Here is a 21,893-nt window from a genome sequence, read left to right as displayed (position 1 = left end):
TCCGCCTCCCAAAGTGCTGGGATTACAGGCGTGAGCCACCACACTGGGCCAAGATCTAGTATTGACTAGTCAGAAAATAAAAATGAGGTAATGCTACCAGGGAGAAGAACTTTTGTGAAATGTATGTTAACAGAGAGTTGATTTTCCATCACTCCCATGTGCTAGCTATTTGAGGCAAGTGAAACTCATTTCTTCGTCTGTAAAATGGAAATACTAATGCTGTTTCTATAGGATTAATTTGAGGATTAACTGTAAAGCAAGTAAACCTGTGCCTGATACTGATAAGCATTTAGTGTTGTTATAATTATTATTTTATATAAAAAATAAATCTTAAAAATTATCCAGATGAGGCTGGGAGCAGTTGCTCATGCCTGTGATCCTAGCACTTTGAGAGGCTGAGGTGGGTGGATCACTTGAGGTCAAGAGTTCAAGACCGGCCGGGCATGGTGGCTCACACCTGTAATCCCAGCACTTTGGGAGGCCGAGGCGGGCAAATCACGAGGTCAGGAGATCGAGACCATCCTGTGAATGGTGAAACCCCGTCTCTACTAAAAATACAAAAAATCAGCCAGGCATGATGGCGGGCGCCTGTAGTCCTAGCTACTCGGGAGGCTGACACAGGAGAATGGCTTGAACCTGGGAGGCGGAACTTGCAGTGAGCCAAGATTGTGCCACTGCACTCCAGCCTGGGCAACAGAGCAAGACTGTCTCAAAAAAAAAACAAAAAGAGTTCAAGACCAGCCTGGCCAACATGGTGAAACCTTGTCTACTAAAAATACAAAACTTAGCCAGGTGTGGTGGCGGACGTCTGTAATCCCAGCTACTCAGGAGGCTGAGGCAGGAGAATCACTGGAACCCAGGAGGCGGAGGTTGCAGTGAGTCGAGATTGTGCCATTACACTCCAGCCTGAGCAACAGAGCAAAAAACTCTGTCTTAAAAAAAAAATTATCCGGGTGCTGTGGTTCACACCTGTAGTCCCAGCTCTTCTGGAATGCGAGACAAGGGGATCACCTGGGCCGAGGAGTTCAAGGCTGTACTGAACCATTATCATGTCTGTGACTAGCCACTGCATTCCAGCCTGGGCAACATAGTGAGACCTCATCTCTTAAAAAAAAAAAAAAAAAAAGAGGAGTGGGGAGCAGCTATCAGGTAGAAAAAATAGGTAAGAGACATGAATAGGCTACTCACAAAAGAAATACAAATGCCCGGCAAACAAAGGAAAAGAAATTCAGACATATTACTGATAAAATGCAATTAAAGCAATAATGGGATTAATGTCTACTGTCTTGAATTAAAGAAAATTTTTAAGTCTGAGTATGGTGGCTCACTCCTGTAATCCCAAAACTTTGGGAAGCCAAGGCAGGAGGATTGTTTGAGGCTAGGAGTTCAATACCAGTCTGGACAACATAGCGAGACCCATCTGTACAAGCGAATTAAAAATTAGCCAGGCGTGGTAACCTGCACCTGTACTCCCAGCTGCTTGGGAGGCTGAAGTGGGAGGATTGTTTGAGCCTAGGAGTTTGAGGCTGCAGTGAATTATGATTGCACCATTGCACTCCAGCCTGGGCAACAAAGTGAGACTATATCTCATTTAAAAAAAAAAAAAAAAGATTTTTTTTTTTTTAATGAATTAACAATGGGATATATTTTTTGGTACCAGATTGGCAAAGTTTGGAAAAATGGGTAGCACATAGTGTTAGCCAGGACATGGGCAAAACCAGACATTCTAGTGTGGTATTAATGAGTGTAAATGGATACAACAGTTTTATAGGCCAGCCAATTAAAACTGAAAAAACTCATGCCTTTTGTACAGATGCATAAAAGAATACAGCCGTATTCATTAAAGCACCTTTATAATAGTGAAAAATTATAATGGCCTATCCAGCTGTAATAAAAGTACTGGTTACATTCTAAAAGCTACAATTTCCTGAATACTGATTCTGGGTCAGATACCATACTTGTTTCTGCAAATCTTTTTGCATTCCTTAATCTTTACTCCAAGCCTGTGAGAGGCACAGAGTACTCCATTAAATGGCTGCAAAACAGAGGCTCAGAAAAACCCGGGCACTTGCCCAAAGTCTATGTTACTAGGAAGTGGCAGAGCCAGAAGTTGAATTGACACCAGTGACTGTGCCGTCCTGTCCCCACGAAATGGCTAAGTGGGCTAAGTCAGCTCTTACTAATTTGGAAGCATATCTGAGATATATTTCGTGGAAAAGCAAGTTGCAAAAAGTATAATATCTGTTTGAAAAAAAACAACTCAGTACATTTATTTATATATACATATATATTCTTAAAAGTCCAGAGAGATAAACAATAAATTGTAATTATTTCTTATCTCTAAAGGGATGGAATTACTGGATTCACTGTTACATTATTTTTTCACTGAGCATGTATTTTAATAAAACTTTTTAAAAATCACATATACTTTCTAAGAAAAAGCAAAGTTTTTCACTTACTTCATTTTGTCTCTTAGGTAATTCCAGTGAATTCTGCAGGCTCTCCTGTTGGGGATGTGCCATTCATCCGATCAGGATTGCTGGGGTTTGTAGGGCCGGTAAGTGATGCTTTCGTGTTGATTTTGTTACATTTGATCCAAATATTTGGACTTTAATTCACAGAACCACTTCACTGATATTTAACGCAGTTCTTGTAAGGACGTCATAAAGTGAGTTAGTGTTTATCATTTCCACTACCCAAGTTCATCTGACTCCTTCAAACTAAGACTTTTTTTTTCTTTTTTTCCCCGCTGAGGTCAGAAGACAGGATGAGACTTTTTTTTATTTTAAGAACTCTTTTCACTTATTCTCACTGTGTCCCTCTGATTTGATTAACATGTTGCAATAAGTTAGAAGAGTGCTGGAAAAAGTTATCTTCAGTAGCAAAGACGAACTATAATACATCGTATACAGAGCATTTTCATGTTAATGATTGGCACTATGTGATGTGTAATAGTGAATCCTTCGAGTGAAAACAGTTTGGGCTGGCGTGGTGGCCCATGCCTGTAATCCCAGCACTTTGGGAGGCCGAGGTGGGCGGATCACCTGAGGTCAGGAGTTCGAGACCAGCCTGGCCAACATGGCAAAACCCCATCTCTACTAAAAATACAAATATTAGCTGGGTGTGGTAGCGTGTACCTGTAATTCCAGCTACTTGGGAGGCTGAGGCAGGAGAATCGCTTGAACCCAGGAGGTGGAGATCACGTCACTATGCTCCAGCCTGGGCAACAGAGCGAGACTTCATTTCAAAAAAACAAAGAAACAAAACAAAAAAAAACAGTTTGTTATTCAGAACACAGTATTTATAGGTACAAGATTAGAGACAATCAGGACATGAAAAGCCTGTTCTCAAAGAGCTCACAGTGAACTTGATGAGCCAGAAGATGGCAGAGATCTAGGTCATGGAGGGGCTTTGCATGACATCATGGGAAGTAGGATTTTATTTTGTAAGTAATAGTCATTATTCCTAGCTAAGCCCATATCCCTCCATTCATCTCTAATTACCTCCTACCCTCTCTTCTTTTCCACTTAACATCTTCAGTCATATAAGAGATCTAATTTTATTTTATTTCTTCCTTGCCATTTATGGAGAGGCAGGGCCGGTGAGGACATAGATCTAGGAGAATCAACTCTCTACACCTTTGTCTTGACTTTTTCACTTAGCACCAGGAAATTCTCAAAGACCCACCTCCTTTTAGCTTACAGCTCCATGATTGAGGTCCAAAATGGAGCTCCAAGCCTTTCATCTGCATTCCAGGAAACCGGGAAAGGTGCAGTCCTCTTCTTTAAAGGAGCTGTGCAATACTTTGACTTATTGGTCTGAACTAGTCCTACAGCCACACCTAGCTGCAAGGGAGGCTGGAATGCAATCTTTATTTTGGTCAACAAAAATTATCCTACTGTGAACGAAATGGAGAAATGGACGTTGAAGGAATGGCAGTGACTGTCTCATTCTCTTACCAACACTGTAGCTTTTCAGCTTTTGTTGGAAATGGCTGCTTTTCTCCTGACATGCGGGTTGAACCAGGAGCTTGTTGAGGATATGGGTTATGTCTTACATGGCCCCGTCACTGTGTAGGGCACTGCATTGTGCTCGGTAAATCAGTGAGTGACATTCACGTGGAAATAACTACTAGGCAGGTGAATGTATGTAAATGGACTAAGAAATTTAGAAATTCTGTAATGAATGAGAAAAGTTAATTTGCTGCAAATGAGTCTGGGAAGATTATTTATACAGTGATGCTTTTGGGGATTTGATAGTAGTTCCCTGCTGCTTTGTTTGCTTATTGGAAAAGAAAGGCACCTACAGCATTCCTTAGACCTTTCTTTATTAGCCTATTTCTAATCTTGCCAGGTGGAAACAGCATGACCCTTACCAACCTGAAACGGTCATTCTCCTATTTAAACTGTTTTAATCTCTTCCTAATTCCAATAGTAAATGAATACATTTTTCTTCCTCTGTATCCTCTGAATAGAAACATAGGCAAACTAACACATAAATCATGGCTGGGAAAATCAGCTTGGGTGGAACCCTAGTTGCTTTCTTATGAAGTTCCTCCCTAAAATAAATACGAGTAAATTCCCTTCTTAGGTATCCTGTGAGACCTCATTGGCTGTAAGATGCCACTCTTTTCCCAACTGATTTCAGAGATGTCAAGGTGTGAAACGCTTTCTCTAGAATCCATAAAATATGGCAGTTGTGTTTTTAATACTTTTTAAATGAGATTTGTTTAAAGGCAGGAAGTTGAAAGATGTCCGTTTTACTATTTAAATCATGGAAATCAAGGTAAATCATCATTACCTTTCAGGGTAGTTTGGTGTTCGTGGTTGGGAAAATGGATGGCTTACTGATGGTTAGTGGTCGAAGACATAATGCTGATGACATTGTTGCTACTGGATTGGCTGTAGAGTCAATAAAGACTGTTTATAGAGGAAGGTGAGTAGTACAAAATTCAAATGTTAGCACCTTTTAATGGAATCTAAATAGATCTTCACATGGTGATATCAGTTGTATTTTGTAGGTTCTCTTTCCAAGTGATCAGATTGTTTTTGTTAAGCATTGCATAAGCCTGGCTTTTTTTTTTTTCTTCTTAGCCTGGCTTTTAATATATATTTCACAACATCTGGTGCTTCAGCTGTAACTAAGAGGATTAAGATGCAACTATATCCTCTACTTCAGATTTAAAGTATTACCATTTGTTGAATCCTGAGGACTGAGGAGAATTCTAAAACGTTAACTTCCTGCATTTCTTCAGTGCAAAAGTAATGCCATTCAGACTAATTGATATAGATGCTACTCTGTAGGCATTTACATCTAAGAATTGTTTTTCTTATTTCTAATTAAATTATACTGTTTTAATGTGGGGATTGACATAGTGCATAATTTCAAATTCCATGGACAAAGTCAATTAGATATCTTTTTTCTTTGCTTATTAATGTAAGAAAAGATATTTGCTACATGTTTGAGTAGTTGATGTCCTATTCAGCAATTTGCAATCGTAGATGTATCTCTTTAAGGCAAACTTAGTGTCCTTTTAGTTTAAGAAGTATGAAAAATTAGTGAAACAGTTTCTGAAATGTATAGTTTTTTTGTAGTGGTGTGGCTTCCTATGAGATGTAAAGTCCATGGGGCACTAGATCTGCCTTTGGTCACAGTCATATCCCAGCAATCAGTAGTGCCGGACACCTGGTAGGTGTTGGGTGAATGTGTGTGGAAGGAAGAAAGGAGGGTGTCGGGCAGACATGCCGGCAGACTCCACTCTCCGGTGCCTTCCCATTCTTTCATGCATTCATTCAACAAATATTCATTGGGTGCCAACACTGTGCCGGTGTCCTGGAGGCTCCGGCTGTGGCAGTGAACAAAACAGGCCAAATCTCTGCCCTTGTGAAGCTCACATGCTTGTCGTGGGAGACAGACAGGAACCACATAAACAGGGCAATAGATAACATGTGAGACAGTGACAAGTGCTGTGGAGAAAAACACATGGGGGTGGGGGTGGCCTGCCAGTTTCTATGAGGTGTCCTGGGAGTGCCTCGCTAGTAAGGGGACATTTGAGCGGAGACCTCCCTCAGAACCAACTTCATCCTCCCTCCCATGGCCTCTCAGGTCCACTGGGATCTGCCCTGGCCTGGGTCTGACCTCTCTCCCTCCCGGTCTCTGCTTCACCACTTTGCTCCAGGCACACTGGCCTTCTTGCTGTTCCTCAAACCTGCCAAGCTCGTCCCTACCTCAGAACCTTTTCGCTTTCCGTTCCTTCTGCCCGGAAACCTCTTCCTCCAGATCTTCGCGTGGCTCGCGTCCTCACCTCATTCAGGTCTCTGCTCCAATGTCCACTCCTCAGGGAGGCGCCCCCCAGCCACCCTGCCCTCAGTAATACGCCACCCTACACACCACTCCACCCCCTGTATATTGCAACATGGCATTATTCTGTATTTATTTGTTTGTTCTGTCTCTAACATGTAAGTGCCACAAAGACAAGAACTTTGTCTTATTTACCACTATGTCCCCAACATTCATGACAGTTGTGCTTAATACATATTATTTAAATGAATGAATGCTCATTTTGAGAGTAACGATTATGACATTTTCTTTTCTAAGCTACTCGTTTTGGGTAGCATGGTGGGGTTGTCTCCTCTCTGTAATTCCAGTTAAACAAAGCAAATAGGACTGGTTGTGAAGGGAGTCCTGATGTGTTTGATCTGTCTCTCTTAGAATTGCTGTGTTTTCTGTGTCTGTATTTTATGATGAGCGCATTGTGGTGGTTGCGGAACAAAGACCTGATGCTTCCGAGGAAGATAGTTTCCAGTGGATGAGCCGCGTGCTGCAGGTGAGCACACCTTGGGGTCTGTGTCAGGTCAGCGGTGGCAGCAACCATTGCCTAAGCATTTCATTTTCTTCCATCAGCCAGTAGTGCCACCTTACTTTTTCTTGCCAATCATTGCTCACATACTCTGGGTACTACTAGCAAAATCAGATAATTAATATCATTTCTCCTTGTGGACCACATAGTATTTTTCTGCTCAGGTTGCCAAAAATGATGGAATTGACTTGCCTCAGCAAATTCTTTCATGCCTGAGTGTTTACCACTTGTGAAAGTTTTAACTGTCATATGTGGAACACATCTCTGGCGGTAATCAATCCACTTGTCAACAGTCAGTCACAGTTTTACTGTGTGTCATAAGCAGTGCCGATGGTGTGAGGGATCCAAGAAAATACAGCTATTAGCCTTACTCTGAAGGAGCTTTCCTGTGGGGCTAGAGATGGTAGGTGAGATAAACCATGAGGGAAGGAGAATGCTTTGGGCTCGGTCTAAGCAATATGTCTGTGGTGGGGAGCAGACTAGAGTGATGACAAGAGCCTAGCCTTCACTTAGAATCATAGACTTGGAATCCCAGCTCCACTTCTTACCAGGTATGTGCCCTTGGGCAAGTCATTTAACCTCACTGAGTTTATTTCCTAACCTGCGAAGTAGGATAAAATTATCTGTTTTATAGAGCTATTGGAAGGATTAAATGAGGTAATTAATTGAAGTATATAGTACCTACACTCAGTAAATAATGACGGTGATTGTTATTATCCATCTTTACCAATAATTTTTTTAAAAATTATCCAGGCGTAGGCCAGGCGCAGTGGCTCACACCTGTAATCCCAGCACTTTGGGAGGCCGAGATGGGCGGATCACGAGGTCAGGAGATTGAGACCATCCTGGCTAACACGATGAAACCTCATCTTTACTAAAAACACACACAAAAAATTAGCTGGGCATGGTGGCAGGCCCAGCTACTTGGGAGGCTGAGGCAGGAGAATGGCTTGAACCCAGGAGGTGGAGCTTGCAGTGAGCCGAGATCGCGCCACTGCACTCCAGCCTGGGCGACAGAGCAAGACTCTGTCTCAAAAAAAAAAAAAAAAAAATTATCCAGGTGTAGTTGTGTGCACCTGTGATCCCAGCTACTTGGAAGGCTGAGGTGGTAGGGTCACTTGACCCAGGAGGTCGACACTGCAGTGAGATATGATCATGCCACTACAGTTCAGCCTGGGTGACAGAGGAAGACCCTGGCTCAGAATAATAATAATCATGATAGTAATAATGAGCCAGGTGCTGTGACAGGCACCAGTAGCCCCAGCTACTCAGAAAGGTGAGGTAGGAGGATCACTTGAGCCAGTGCTGTAGTGCGCTGTGATCGCACCTGTGAATAGCTACTGCACTCCAACCTGAGCAACATGGCAAAAACCCATCTCTCAAAAAATAAAGAATTATAAGAATAGTCTCCAGTTAGAGAGGACCACTTCCTCTCAGTATTCCCTTTCATTCTCTGTCCCTTCACTCTTCTTTATTTTTCTACTTAGCACTTAACATCTTGTATGTTTATATTTATTGTTTTCTACATCCACTGTAATATAAGGCAAGGCCAGACTTTTTTTGTCTCTTTTGTTCAGGGCTCGATCCCCACAGCCCGGTAGCTGTGCTAGCAAACGTCATAGTAGGCTTAGTAAATATTTGTTGGCTAAGTGGACGGTCCAAAGCAAGTGTGGCCTATCCTTGCTGTACTTAGGTATCAGTGGAAGTCTTCCCAAGGTCTGTAACTTCTCTACTTGGGGGATTTGAATTTATTAACTGCTAGTTAATAGCAGTGTTGTAGAAACAATGCAAGCATGAGATGGTGGTATTGCTAGATGACTGTTTTGTTTTGTTTTGTTTTGTTTTTTTTAGAGATGGAGTTTCTCTCCTGTTGCCCAGGGTAGAGTGCAATGGCACGATCTTGACTCACTGCAACCTCCACCTCCTGGGTTCAAGTGATTCTCCTGTCTCAGACTCCCGAGTAGCTGGAATTACAGACACCCGCCACCATGCCCAGCTGATTTTTTTGTATTTTTAGTAGAGACGGATTTTTGCCATGTTAGCCAGGCTGATCTCAAACTCCTGACCACAGATGATCCAGCCACCTCGGCCTCCCAAAGTGCTGGGATTACAGGCGTGAGCCACATCACCTGGCTGCTAGATGACTTTTAATATTTCTTTCTAGCCTCAGGATCTGTAATTCTGAATTATCAGCTAATACTGTGTAGGCTATTTGTAGTAGAAAATCAGAAAAGAAAATATACTGAAGATAGACTAGTCAGGAAAGACTATGAAGAAGGTAGAACGGGGCAGATCTCTGAAAGATGGCTAAGGGGCAGATGTGCAAAGACAATATTTTTCATACCAATCATATTTTCGGTCAGAAACCTTATTTTGTTCAGAATGAACTTTGGGGCATGTAATGGTAGAACCTTTGGTGAATTACACATTTTCTTCTATTATAGAAAAGTGAGTATACCTGACATCTCCCAAGATATTTGTTACTTTCCCCTGGAAAGCAACTATAGGAATTAAATACAGTGCCAATTTACTAATCCAGACTCTTGTGAAAGTCATTTGGGTTCCAATTTGGGCATGAGATAACAGGCCATTCTTTTTGCAGTCTTTGTAACTTATCAGCTTGGAGCATTCGAGTCCATAGTAGAACAGTAAATGACACCATGTATCCTAATAGATTAAAGGCCAGAGGTTGTTGAATTCCAGGTCTGCGTATAACATAAACTAAATATCTAACTCAGCACCTTCTAAGGAAAGGCAGTTAGTAGATGACTTATCAGATGCATTTTTAATGAGGAATTCAGGCTACATGTAGCACATTTGCTAACTTTCCATGTGTTCTAAAAAAAAAAAAAACAGAAACTTAGGAACTCTGCCAGACTTTCCATTTCCCAGTCATCTGTGTCGGTTGGTAGGGTAGTCTGAGGATTGTGATTTTCAAGTTTATTCTTTTGCCCTTTTAAATTTTTGTTTGTTTGTTTTGTTTTTGAGATGGAGTTTCACTCTTGTCTCCCAGGCTGGAGTACAGTGGCACGATCTCGGCTCACTGCAACCTCCACCTCCCGGGTTCAAGCAATTCTCCTGCCTCAGCCTCCCAAGTAGCTGGGATTACAGGCACCCGCCACCACACTCAGCTAATTTTTGTATTTTTAGTAGAGACGGGGTTTCACCACACTGGCCAGGCTGGTCTCAAACTCCTGACCTCAGGAGATCCACCCACCTTGGCCTCCCAAAGTGCTGGGATTACAGGCGTGAGTCACTGCACCTGGCTCCTTAAATTGTTTTAATAAAAGGCCTTGGCCACATATGGTGGCTCATGCTTCTAGTCCCAACAATTTGGGAAACTGAAGCTGAGGGTCACTTGATTTCAAGACCAGCCTGGGACAACAGAGCAAGACCCTTTGCTCTACAAAGAATAAACAAATGAATAAATAAATTAGCTGGACGCCACTGCCTGTGGTCCCACTTACTTGAGAGACTGGGATGGGAGGATCACTTGAGCCCAGCAATGTGAGGCTATAGTGAGCTGTGGTCATACCATGGCACTCTAGCCTGGGTGTCAGAGCAAGACCCTGTCTTTCATACATACATACATACATACATACAGCCTTGTCCTTTTTTTATGTTTGACCTTTATGAGTCCATTCTACTTCTAAGATTGTATCTCTCGTTCAATAAGACCTATGGGTAATACGGTAGAAACCTCCAAACTAGTATTAAGAGTTGGTCAGTTTTAGCCAGGCATGATGGCTCACGTCTGTAATCCCAGCACTTTGGGAGGCCAAGGCAGGCAGATCACTTGAGGTCAGGAGTTCAAGACCAGCCTGGCCAATGTGGTAAAACCCTGTCTCTACTAAAAATACAAAAATTAGCCAGATGTGGTGGCACACGCCTGTAATCCCAGCTACTTGGGAGGCTGAGGCAGGAAAATTGCTTGAACCCGGGAGATGGAGGTTGTGGTGACCCGAGATTGCGCCAGTGCACTTCAGCCTGGGAGAAAAAGCGAGACTCAATCTCAAAAAAAAAAAACAAAACAAACATAAAAGGGGCTGGGCATGGTGGCTCACACCTGTAATCCCAGCACTTTGGGAGGCTGAGGCAGGTGGATCACGAGGTCAGGAGTTCGAGACCAGCCTGGCCAACATAGTGAAACCCCGTCTCTAATAAAAATACAAAAAATTAGCCGGCCTTGGTGGCGGGCACCTGTAATCCCAGCTACTCCAGAGGCTGAGGCAGGAGAATTGCTTTAACCCGGGAGGCGGAGGTTGCAGTGAGCCAAGATCACGCCATCGAACTCCAGCTTGGGCGACAATGCGAGACTGTGTCTCAAAAAGAAAAAAAAAAGTTGATCGGTTTCATAAAAATGAGAAATTTTTCAAGTATTAAATTTTAATAGAAAATATCTAAGTATGTATTCCTTTGATGTAGAGAAGTGTGATTACAAATATACCAACCTGAAGTCCAGGTCAGCTTACTTCCATAAACTATATCAAAATACATTGTCTTCGGTTTCTGGTTTTTCTTTTTAAATTTTTTAAAAAATTAAAATATAAAGATGGGATTTTGCCATGTTACCCAGGCTGTTCTCAAACTCCTGAACTCAAACTGTCTTCTCACCTTGGCCTCCCAAAGTGCTGAGATTACAGACGTGAGCCACCATATCCGGCCTGGTTTTATTTTCTGTAAGCACCAGAATGTGGGTATTTGAAAAATGACTTGAATGGATATCTTCACTTTTAGGATTAACTTGCCTGACCAATGAACAGAAGTTTTTGCATTTGTATTTTGTCAGTTAACATAATATTTAATTACATTATGTGAAAACAACAGGAACAGCTGTCAAACAGTGTAGGAACACAGCTGACTTTAAGCAAACATGCAGTTACATGGCTGCGAGCACAGGTGTGCTCAGGGTAGCTTGTGGTCTCCAATGCTCGGTGTGCTATGGCCTCACCCCAGATGTTTTTCAGAGGAGAAGCATGGTAACATGGTGAATCACTTAAGTGGGGGCTCCTTTAGAGAGCTGCTGTTGTGTTCATGATAAAAATACCTTACTTCTGTTTAATTAGGCTTTGTTGGCTGATAGCTAAAAGATTAAAAGAACCAAAACAAATTTCTAGGTTTTTGACATTATCACTTAAGAGAGAACATATTGGCTGGGCATGGTGGCTTAGGACAGTAATCTCAGCACTTTGGGAGGCCAAGGTGGGAGCATCACTTGAGGCCATGAGTTCAAGACCAGCCTAGGCAGCACAGTGAGACCCCATCTCTCCAAAAACCTTAAAATTAAAAAAAAGAAAAGAAATTTATTTTAATTAGTCAGATGCAGTGGTGCATCCCTGTAGTCCCAGCTTCTTGGGAGGCTGAGGCAGGAGGATCACTTGAGCTTAGGAATTTGGGGCTGTCATGGCTTGTGCCATTGCATTCCACCCTAGCTGACAGAATGAGACCCTGTCTCTAAAAAGAATAAAAACTTAAAAAGAGAACATACTGAGTTGCAAGTCAGTATCCACCTTTGTCCATTTAGATTGTATCTTACCTCTCTTCTTTTAATCTCTGCCACAGCTGAAAGACGTGTATTATCTTAATGATTATCTTTAAATCTCTAAATATATGGAATCTTAATGATCTACCAGATTGTAGATCTAGAATGGGTAGAGTAAGAAAAATTGTAGAGTAAAATAATGGATTATACCAGGAATATGTCAAATGTAATAGAAGTGATCTCATTGAGTATTTTTGTTCATATTTTTCTAGGCGATCGATAGCATTCATCAAGTGGGGGTTTATTGTCTTGCTCTGGTGCCGGCCAATACATTGCCAAAAACTCCACTAGGAGGAATCCATATATCTCAGACGAAACAACTCTTTCTGGAGGGATCACTGCATCCTTGTAACATCCTCATGTGCCCCCATACGTGTGTGACAAACTTGCCAAAGCCCCGGCAAAAACAACCAGGTAATATGCTGGCTTCCGAGACCTGGCACTAAAATTCCAACTTCAAGAAGCTGGGTTATCTCAGTGTGATTCTTTCTCTAGAATTAGTTTACAAAGACTTTGGGAGGCCAAGGTGGGAGGATCGCGTGAGCCCAGGAGTTCGAAAACAGCCTGGGCAACATGGTAAAATCCTGTCTCTACAAAAAAAAAAAAATGGAAAAAATTAGCCAGGCCTTGTGGTGCACACCTGTAGTCTCAGCTACTTCAGAGGCTGAGAGAGGATGGCTTGAGCCTGGGAGGTTGCAGTAAACCGAGATTGCGCCATTGCACTCCAGTCTGGGCAACAGAACTAGACCCTGTCTCAACAAAAAAGAAAGGGAAGATGGAAAAGGTATGTTAAGGCAGTCCGGAGGCAAAGATATCCTTGAGATGCTTTTGGAGCTATTGTAGAAAGAAGAATGTGTTTGTTAGGACTAGTCTTGGCTGCAAGTTGCAGAAAAACATAACTTGCAGCTCAGACAAGAAACAAGCATATTTTTGTCAGGTAAAAAAAGTTCAGAGCTAGGTAGTCCAAAGGCTAGGATAGTCACTCCTCAATCATGTTCTAGCTTCCCATCATTTTGCTCTGGTGTTTGTCAGTCAACTCTTGTCATAGATACACTACAGAACAAATAACCCTAAAACTCAGTGCCTTGAAGTAGCAAGCCTTTACTTTTTACTCATGGAATGTCGATCTGCTTGGCTTGGCTGGGATCCACTGGACTTGACTTGGCTGCAGGCTTAGGTTAGGTTCAGAGCTGTTCCATGTGTCTCCTCATCATGGGACCAGCAGCTACCTGGGCTGTATTTTTTTCAAGGCAAATGGCAGAAGCAAGAAAGCAAGCCAAGCCACACGAGCATATTTAAAGCTTCTGTTTGTGTCACATGTCCTAACATTTCATTGTCCTAAACAAGTCAGACCATGAAGTATACTTCTCCCATCCAGCCATAACTAGGACAAGAAAGAAAGGAAGGATTGTGGGAAAATAAAATAATCTGCCACAGCCATCATTAGCAACTGCCCCAGGGCTCATTAGGCTCCCTAACCTCTACATCCCAGCCAGCAGGTAGGAGGAAAAGGTAAAGAAAGGATACTCTTCCCTTTAACATATTTTCTGGAAATTGCACATATTACTTCCTCTTACTTATTATCCTCCCACACTAAAGAATATAGTCTTTATTCCAGGCATGTGTCCAGCTAAAAACTGGGGGTTCTGTTATTAAGGAAGAAGAATAGGATACTGGAATTGATAATTAGCAGTTTTTGCTATAAGACGTTTACAGAATTTTATTGGAAAATCAGAAGGCATATTTACAGGTACAGCAGTGTCTGCAATTAGCTTCCTGGAGTTACTGCTTTCAGTATCTTTCATCCTCTGTGACCCACAGACCCATAGACTCACGAAATGCACACAGAAGAACATCAAGGAACTGCTGCTGAATTAGTTTTATTGTTTTAAACTACTGCAAAATTCACTTTTTAAAATGTCATGCCTTTATTAATTTTATAATGTAAATCCCAGAATGCACAGTTTACATAAATACACTCTGAGTCCCCGCCTGTATTAAAAGGCCGTCTCCAACATGATATATCTATAATTTGTCATGAAGTTTCTTAGGGAGGAATATTGCATATTTACTTAAAATTATAGTAGACACTTTGTAGACTAAAACTGTTCACCAGTTGGAATACTTTATCTTTTTTGAGTTTTCTGTTTTATTTTTAAATTTTTTAAACTTTCCATTTTGAAATAATTTCACACAAAAAAGTTGCCACATGTTGGGAGGCTGAGGCAGGAGAATGGCGTGAACCCGGGAGGCGGAGCTTGCGGTGAGCCGAGATTGCGCCACTGCACTCCAGCCTGGGCGACTGAGCGAGACTCCGTCTCAAAAAAAAAAAAAAAAAAAAAAAAAAGTTGCCACATGGTACAAAGATTTTCCTTACACCCTTTACCCAGCTTCCCCAAATATTTACCCTTTGAAAACTGATTATATGATTTAAGTGATTTTGTTTCATCTGTTTCAGTATATTCAGGATCAACAGATTTTGATAGAATGAAAGATTTTTAATACTAATCCAATATAGCATCAGCCTATTTAAAACCTAGCTGGCAGTAAGGTTTGTTTTATCATCTTTTTGCCATCTTCTTAGTTCCATGAGGCAGATGACCATGAAGAGAGTGACCTAGCACTTTTTTCTAGAGAGGGAGTGGGCTCCCCCGTTTATTTTGAAGTGTCGAACCTATGGAAAAGTTAGACGAATAGTATAGTGAGGAGCACCCATGTAGCCTGTCCTAGATTTACCAATTGTTGCTTATTTTTATTTATTTATTTTTTTTGAGACAGAGTTCGCTCTGTTGCCCAGGCTGGAGTACAATGGCGTGATCTGGCTCACTGCAACCTCTGCCACCCAGGATCCAACCACTTGAGTACCTGGGATCACAGATGTGAGCTACTACACCAGCTAATTTTTGTATTTTTAGTAGAGATGGGGTCTTGCCATGTTGGCCAGGCTGGTCTCAAACTCCTGGCCTCAAATGATCTGCCCCCCTCTTCCTCCCAAACTGATAGGATTACAGGAGCAAGCCACCACGCCTGGCCTTGCTGACATTTTTTTCCCTGAGGTTTTTTTTTTTTTTTTTTTTTTTTTTGTGACAGGGTCTTAACACTGTTGCCCAGGCTGGAGTGTGGTGGCATGATCTCAGCTCACTGCAGCATTTTTTTTTTTTTTTTTTTTTTTTTGAGACGGAGTCTCGCACTGTCACCCAGGCTGGAGTGCAGTGGCGCAATCTCGGCTCACTGCAAGCTTCGCCTCCCGGGTTGACGCCATTCTCCTGCCTCAGCCTCCCAAGCAGCTGGGACTACAGGCACCCGCCACCATGCTTGGCTAATTTTTTTTGTATTTTTAGTAGAGACGGGGTTTCACCGCGTTAGCCAGGATGGTCTCGATCTCCTGACCTCGTGATCCGCCCGCCTCAGCCTCCCAAAGTGCTGGGATTATAGGCGTGAGCCATCGCGCCAGCCTGCAGCTTTGAACTCTGACACAAATGATCCTCCCACCTCAGCTTCCCGAGTAGCCTGGACTAAAGATGTCTGCCACCATACCAGGCTAATACTTTTGTATTTGTAGAGACAGGGTTTTGCCATGTTGCCAGGCTGGTCTCGAACTCCTCAGCTCAAATGATCTGTCCACCTCGACCTCCCAAAGTGCTGTGATTACAGGCATGAGCCACCGTTCTTGGCCTTTATTCACTTTTTTTTTTTTTTTTTTTTTTTTTTTTTTGAGATGTAGTCTCGCTCTGTCGCCAGACTGGAGTGCAGTGGTGCGATTTCGTCTCACTGCAACCTCCACCTCCTGGGTTCAAGCGATTCTCCTGCCTCAGCCTCCCGAGTAGCTGGGACTACAGGTGTGCACCACCACGTCCAGCTCATTTTTGTATTTTTAGTAGAGAAGGGGTTTCACCATGTTGGCCAGGATGGTCTCCATCTCTTGACCTTATGATCCTCCCGCCTCGGCCTCCCAAAGTGCTGGGATTACAGGCGTGAGCCACCATTCCTGGCCATTACACACTTTTAATTGAACAAATTTAATATTCTAGATAAACTCCTTCAGGCCTTGTAGATGACAAATTTATTTCCAGGCAAGATATTCTTTATTGTTAAGCCCTCTTTTAGGGTTCTCTTATGATTGGAGAAGATTAAAATATTAGTAGGAACCTGTGCAACCAGCTATCACCTCCTCAGAGTGAAAACTTCCTGTATGCCCCAAACTAGAATAGCTGCCTCCTTCCCTCCACCCCAATCCCTATCCCTCCTGTGTTCTTGTTTGTTTTTTTTTCCAGTACTTTGCACTATTTGTGTTTATTTATTTGTGTATGTATTTCTTGGTTACCCTTCTTCAGAATGCAGGCTCCTTGCCCTATTTGCTCCTGGGTTCCCAGTGCCTAGAAGAGTGTTCAGGCAGTATTGTTGGATGAATATTTGAACCAGTTTTGGTCAGTCTGGAAATGCTCTGGATACTTAGTTGGGACTGCCATCTCCAGTGAGTTGGGTTTTGCGTTTATTTACAGGTGTAGGCCCTGCTTCCGTGATGGTTGGGAATCTGGTTGCTGGAAAACGTATAGCACAAGCTGCTGGACGGGATCTGGGACAAATAGAAGAGAATGATTTGGTGAGGAAGGTAAGTGTTCCCGAAGTGTTGCCTTCTTACAATCAAGTCAAGGACAGAACTTGTACTGCAGGTAGCAGCTGGGGGATGCATTATATGACTTGTTATAAGTTGCTGACCCTGAGTCCTTTTTCTGGCTTATGACTTCAGCACCAGTTTCTGGCAGAGATCCTACAGTGGCGAGCCCAGGCGACTCCTGACCATGTACTCTTCATGCTGTTAAATGCCAAGGTATTAAAAATTCAATGGTATATCTAATCAGCTGACTACTATAGGACCAAGTTAGTCACTCTTGATCTCTTTCTTTCATCAGAAAATTTCTGTTGCCATCTCTGAAGAAGGAGTTAATGGCTTTCTCCTTGCTTTGGCACATGAGGGTAAACTGTGCAATCACTTTAAAATTGGAATGAGACCTCCTGGAGTGCTATGTAATACTTTCTTTTCTTATGGTACAATCACGTCTTCTTTATTCAGTTCTGATAGGAGAAATGGAGCCAACAATGCAATTACATAGATACACAGATGTTCACAATGTGTTATGTCATACAGTTTTTTTACCCAGTGGGACTTTTAATTCTTTGATTTCTGCCAGGAAGAAAATGACCTTAGACCAGCATTTTAAAAACCCTAAGTTATTTCTGGTACATAATTAAATGATTTATTGCTAACAGATAAAAAGCAAATTGAAAATTTAAGAGCACATTTAACTACTGGTTTCTGATGGATGGTTCGTTATAATATTGTATTTTAGGACTGGGCACAGTGGCTCACACCTGTAATTCTCAGTGAGCTGAGAATGTGCCACTGCACTCCAGCCCGGGCAACAGAGCAAGACCCTGTCTCAAAAATAAAAAAAGAAAAAATATATAAATATATATAAAGAAAAATATATATATATGTAGGCTGGAGTGCAGTGGTGCGATCTCAGCTCACTGCAACCTCTGCCTCCTGGGTTCAAGCTATTCTCCTGCCTCAGCCTCCCGAGTAGCTGGGATTACAGGTGCCCACCACCAGGCCCAGCTGATTTTTATATTTTTATTAGAGATGGGGTTTCACGTGTTGGTCAGGCTGGTCTCGAACTCCTGACCTCAGGATCCACCTGCCTTGGCCTCCCAAAGTTCTAGGATTATAGGCGTGAGCCACTGCACCCGGCCTACATATTGTATTTTAAAGTTATGCATTCTGTGGGAGTCAGCTGAATTTTTGTGTTGATGTCTGAGTCACAGGCTCAAAGTCTGTGACCATGTGGATAGTAGTATTTCTCCCCAGCAGGGGAAGACTAGAAGTGCCTATTGGATCTCTTAGGGGACTTATCGAAAGTATACCCATCTCCTCCATCCCCCTGGAATCTGATTTTTTTTTTTGAGAATTTATGCAATAATAGAACTTAATGAGAGGAATATATTGTGCATCTTATTGAAAAGTCATTAAAAATCTTAAGAACCATTACTTTTATGACAGAAAATTTGGGGACTTTCTTGTTCCACCTCTGCATGAAGTGAGCTTCTTTTCAAGCCCACAGATTCATTAGGGTTCTCATATTTCGTTTAAAAATGTCAGCCAGGCACGGTGGCTCATGCCTATAATCCCAGCTTCTTGGAAGGATGAGGCAGGAGGATGGCTTGAACCCAGGAGTTTGCAGCTGCAAGCTGCAGTGAGCTGTGATTATATCACTGCACTGCAGCTTGGGCAACAGCAAGACCATGTCAGAACAAAAAAAGAAAGAAAAAGGAACCCATACATGTCCTTTTGTTTGATTTTAATTTTTTTTTTTTTTTTTTTTTTTTTTTTTTTTTTTTTTTTTTTTGAGACAGAATCTCGCTCTGTTGCCCAGGCATTGGCTCAAGTGATCCTTCCAGTTCTGCCTCTTGAGTAGCTGGGACTACAGGCATGTGCCACCACCACACCTGACTGATTTTTTTTGGATTTTTAGTGGAGAGGAGATCTTGCTGTGTTGCCCAGGCTTGTCTTGAACTCCTGGGCTCAAGCAATGTTCCCACCTCATCCTCCCAAAGTGCTAGGGTTACAGGTGTGAGCCACCCTGTCCAGCCCCACACATGTCTCTGATGCTAGGGGAATTTTCACTAGAATTGATAACTTGCTAAGGATAATCTACAAAGGCACAAGCCTTTCAGTTATTATGTTGAATTGGCTGTGCTTATTACCGTTTATTTCCTTTCTGAGCTTTGACCCGCTTATCCTTTCTGTTGTTTAAAGGGAACCACTGTATGCACAGCCAGCTGCCTTCAGCTTCATAAGCGAGCAGAGAGGATTGCATCTGTTCTTGGTGATAAGGGACATCTAAATGCAGGAGATAATGTGGTGTTGCTCTATCCACCTGGTAAGCATTGGATTGGTAGACTAGACTTTAAGCTCCAATACTAGACTGACTACAAATTATAAGAGGATAGGCACTCAGAGCAACTCTCTATGACTCGCAGGCAGCGTACTTCCCAGCACTTAGAAGATCATGCACGCAGGCTGAAGTGGGAACCAAGCCTCACCCCCCAAGTTGTGCAGTACAGTGGCTCTCCTGGGACCATGTCTGTTTTTACACCCTTATATTTCTATTAGTGCCTGGCACATAAAAGGCACTCAGTAAATAATGAATGAATGAAGTCTTCAGCTACTTGGCTTTTGGAAACCCTAAAAACAGATGCTTTGTTTCTATGAATGTTCAGGAATGGGGCAATTTCACCCAGTCCCCAAAGAAATGTTGTGCGTGAATTCTGTGAACATTTTTCATATTATGATTGATGTTACTCTGGAGGAATAACTGCAGAAACCAGGAATGGTTAACTAGGAAAATAAAAGAATAGAGAATGGAGAGGTGAGGAAGCCCTGAGCTTTTTAAAAATATTTAGAAGGCTGATGTATAAAAAGCCATCAGACTTCTTAGATGTTGTTGAAGAGGTGTGAGTTTTGAAGGGGTGTGAGTTTTCATATTATGATTTAGTCTTCTTCCGTTATTGCTACTTTCATGTTCTGATTTAATTCGACAACCTCGTCTTCATAGTAAGAGGGGTTCAGAATTATTTGGCGACAATTTGGTGTAAAGATTCAAAATTCTGGGTGAAATATTTGAGTTTTCCTTTCGTTATTTCTGTCACCTAATCCACTCATATATCCAGCCTTCTTTGGCCTGTTATCCCCCCACACTTCATATTGTTCTGTGATTGGTTTTTTGTTTGTTTATTTTATTTTATTTTATTTTTGAGACGGAGCCTTGCTCTGCCACCCACTGCAACTTCCGCCTCCTGGGTTCCAGTGATTCTCCTGCCTCAGCCTCCTGGGTAGCTGGGATCACAGGCACACGCCACCACGCCCAGCTAATTTTTGTATTTTTAGTAGAGATGGGGTTTCACCATGTTGGCCAGGCTCGTCGCAAACTCCTGACCTCAGGTGATCCACCTGCCCCAACCTTCCAAAGTGCTGGGATTACAGGTGTGTGCCACCACGCCTGGCTTATTCTGTGATTCTCATGTGCTGCCTTATTTACCTAGATACTGAGATTTTGTAGAAGATCATGTGATGAAGCAGTCCCCGCCATTGCATGCCCAGGAGATGGCCTTGCACCTGTCAGTCGGTGAGAGGCCACTGGGAAGGACCTGAGCTCTTCCTGAGGAGGCCTCTGCCCAGAGTCTTCCTCAGACTGAGTCACACTTTGCTCCCTAAAACTCATACCCCTTCAACAACATCTAAGAAGTCTGATGGCTCTTTTTAGAGCAGCCTTCTAAATATTTTTAAAAAGCTCAGGGCTTCCTCACCTCTCCTTCCTCCATTCTTTTATCTTCCTAGTTAACCATTCCTGGTTTCTGCAGTTATTCCTCCTGAGTAATATCAAGTAATAATATCAATATACCTTCTGCAGAAATATTTCAGGAATTTACTGCTGATTTCCTTCCTTTTTTGTTAATCGTTTTCTCTATATTTTCTAAAGTTTGTTTTTTTTTGTTTGTTTTTTTTTTTTTTTTTTTTGAGACGGAGTCTCGCTCTGTCGCCCAGGCTGGAGTGCAGTGGCGCAATCTTGGCTCACTGCAAGCTCCGCCTCCCAGGTTCACGCCATTCTCCTGCCTCAGCCTCCTGAGTAGCTGGGACTACAGGCGCCCACCACCATGCCCGGCTAATTTTTTTGTATTTTTAGTAGAGTCGGGGTTTCACCGTGGTCTCAATCTCCTGAACTCGTGATCCGCCCGCCTCGGCCTCCCAAAGTGCTGGGATTACAAGCGTGAGCCACCGCACCCGGCCTTCTAAAGTTTTATATGCTTCCTTCTTTCACTTTCAATATCTTCTCCTAGAGTCTTTGTTAAATTATGGTCTACAGAACCCGTCTGGCACATGATTTAATCATTTTGGAAAATTTGCCTTTTAGTTTCTCAGTGCTCTTAGGCAGTTCAGTGACTCTCCTGACAGGGTCCTTTGTCTCGCAGGCATTGAGTTAATCGCCGCCTTCTATGGCTGCCTGTATGCGGGCTGTATACCTGTGACCGTCAGACCTCCACATGCTCAGAACCTCACGGCCACGCTGCCCACTGTCCGAATGATTGTTGATGTAAGTACCAGCTGTATCTTGCCTTGTTCTCATCTCCTAAAATCCAGATTCGGACAACTAAGGATCCTTACTAATTTTCCAATTTTGTTAAGTCAGGAATTCAAATTTGTCTCCTGGAAACTACCTCCTTTCTGTTAATCCAGCCAAAGCAATCATCATTATTCAGTGAAGGAACTGGGGGAAAGTGGTTATTGGTGAGATACAGAATTGTGTGCAGTTATCCTGAACATTAAAGAGGTGAAGCAGCCATTAGTATTTCTACAACAGAAACACAAAAGGTAGCCAGGCATTGTGGCACTTGCCTGTAGTCCCAGCTACTCAGGAGGCTGAGGCGGGAGGA

At 42.5% G+C, this 21,893-nt stretch overlaps 1 protein-coding gene across 13 annotated transcripts in view; it reads left to right on the top strand.

Annotated features, from left to right (window-relative positions):
* The window catches only part of DIP2B (disco interacting protein 2 homolog B), a 247,780-nt gene that overhangs the window by 199,414 nt on the left and 26,473 nt on the right, over positions 1-21,893 (top strand). For 9 of the 13 annotated variants that reach the window (XM_030816574.1, XM_030816573.1, XM_030816571.1 and 6 more), the window contains 9 exons: positions 2,477-2,557; positions 4,808-4,935; positions 6,179-6,313; positions 6,712-6,826; positions 12,614-12,815; positions 16,904-17,013; positions 17,152-17,232; positions 19,219-19,342; positions 21,432-21,553. In XM_030816574.1, coding sequence (XP_030672434.1) covers positions 2,477-2,557; positions 4,808-4,935; positions 6,179-6,313; positions 6,712-6,826; positions 12,614-12,815; positions 16,904-17,013; positions 17,152-17,232; positions 19,219-19,342; positions 21,432-21,553 — 1,098 coding nt within the window. The remainder of the gene's footprint in view (positions 1-2,476; positions 2,558-4,807; positions 4,936-6,178; positions 6,314-6,711; positions 6,827-12,613; positions 12,816-16,903; positions 17,014-17,151; positions 17,233-19,218; positions 19,343-21,431; positions 21,554-21,893) is intronic. The other 4 variants (XM_003252153.3, XM_030816577.1, XM_030816576.1 and 1 more) reach the window with 1 other exon arrangement.

The sequence above is a fragment of the Nomascus leucogenys genome, chromosome 8 (genome assembly GCF_006542625.1).
Source record: "Nomascus leucogenys isolate Asia chromosome 8, Asia_NLE_v1, whole genome shotgun sequence".
Classification (NCBI taxonomy): Eukaryota; Metazoa; Chordata; class Mammalia; order Primates; family Hylobatidae; genus Nomascus; species Nomascus leucogenys.
Note: the sequence above shows the minus strand (reverse complement) of the source record. Positions and strands in the feature narration are given on the sequence as shown.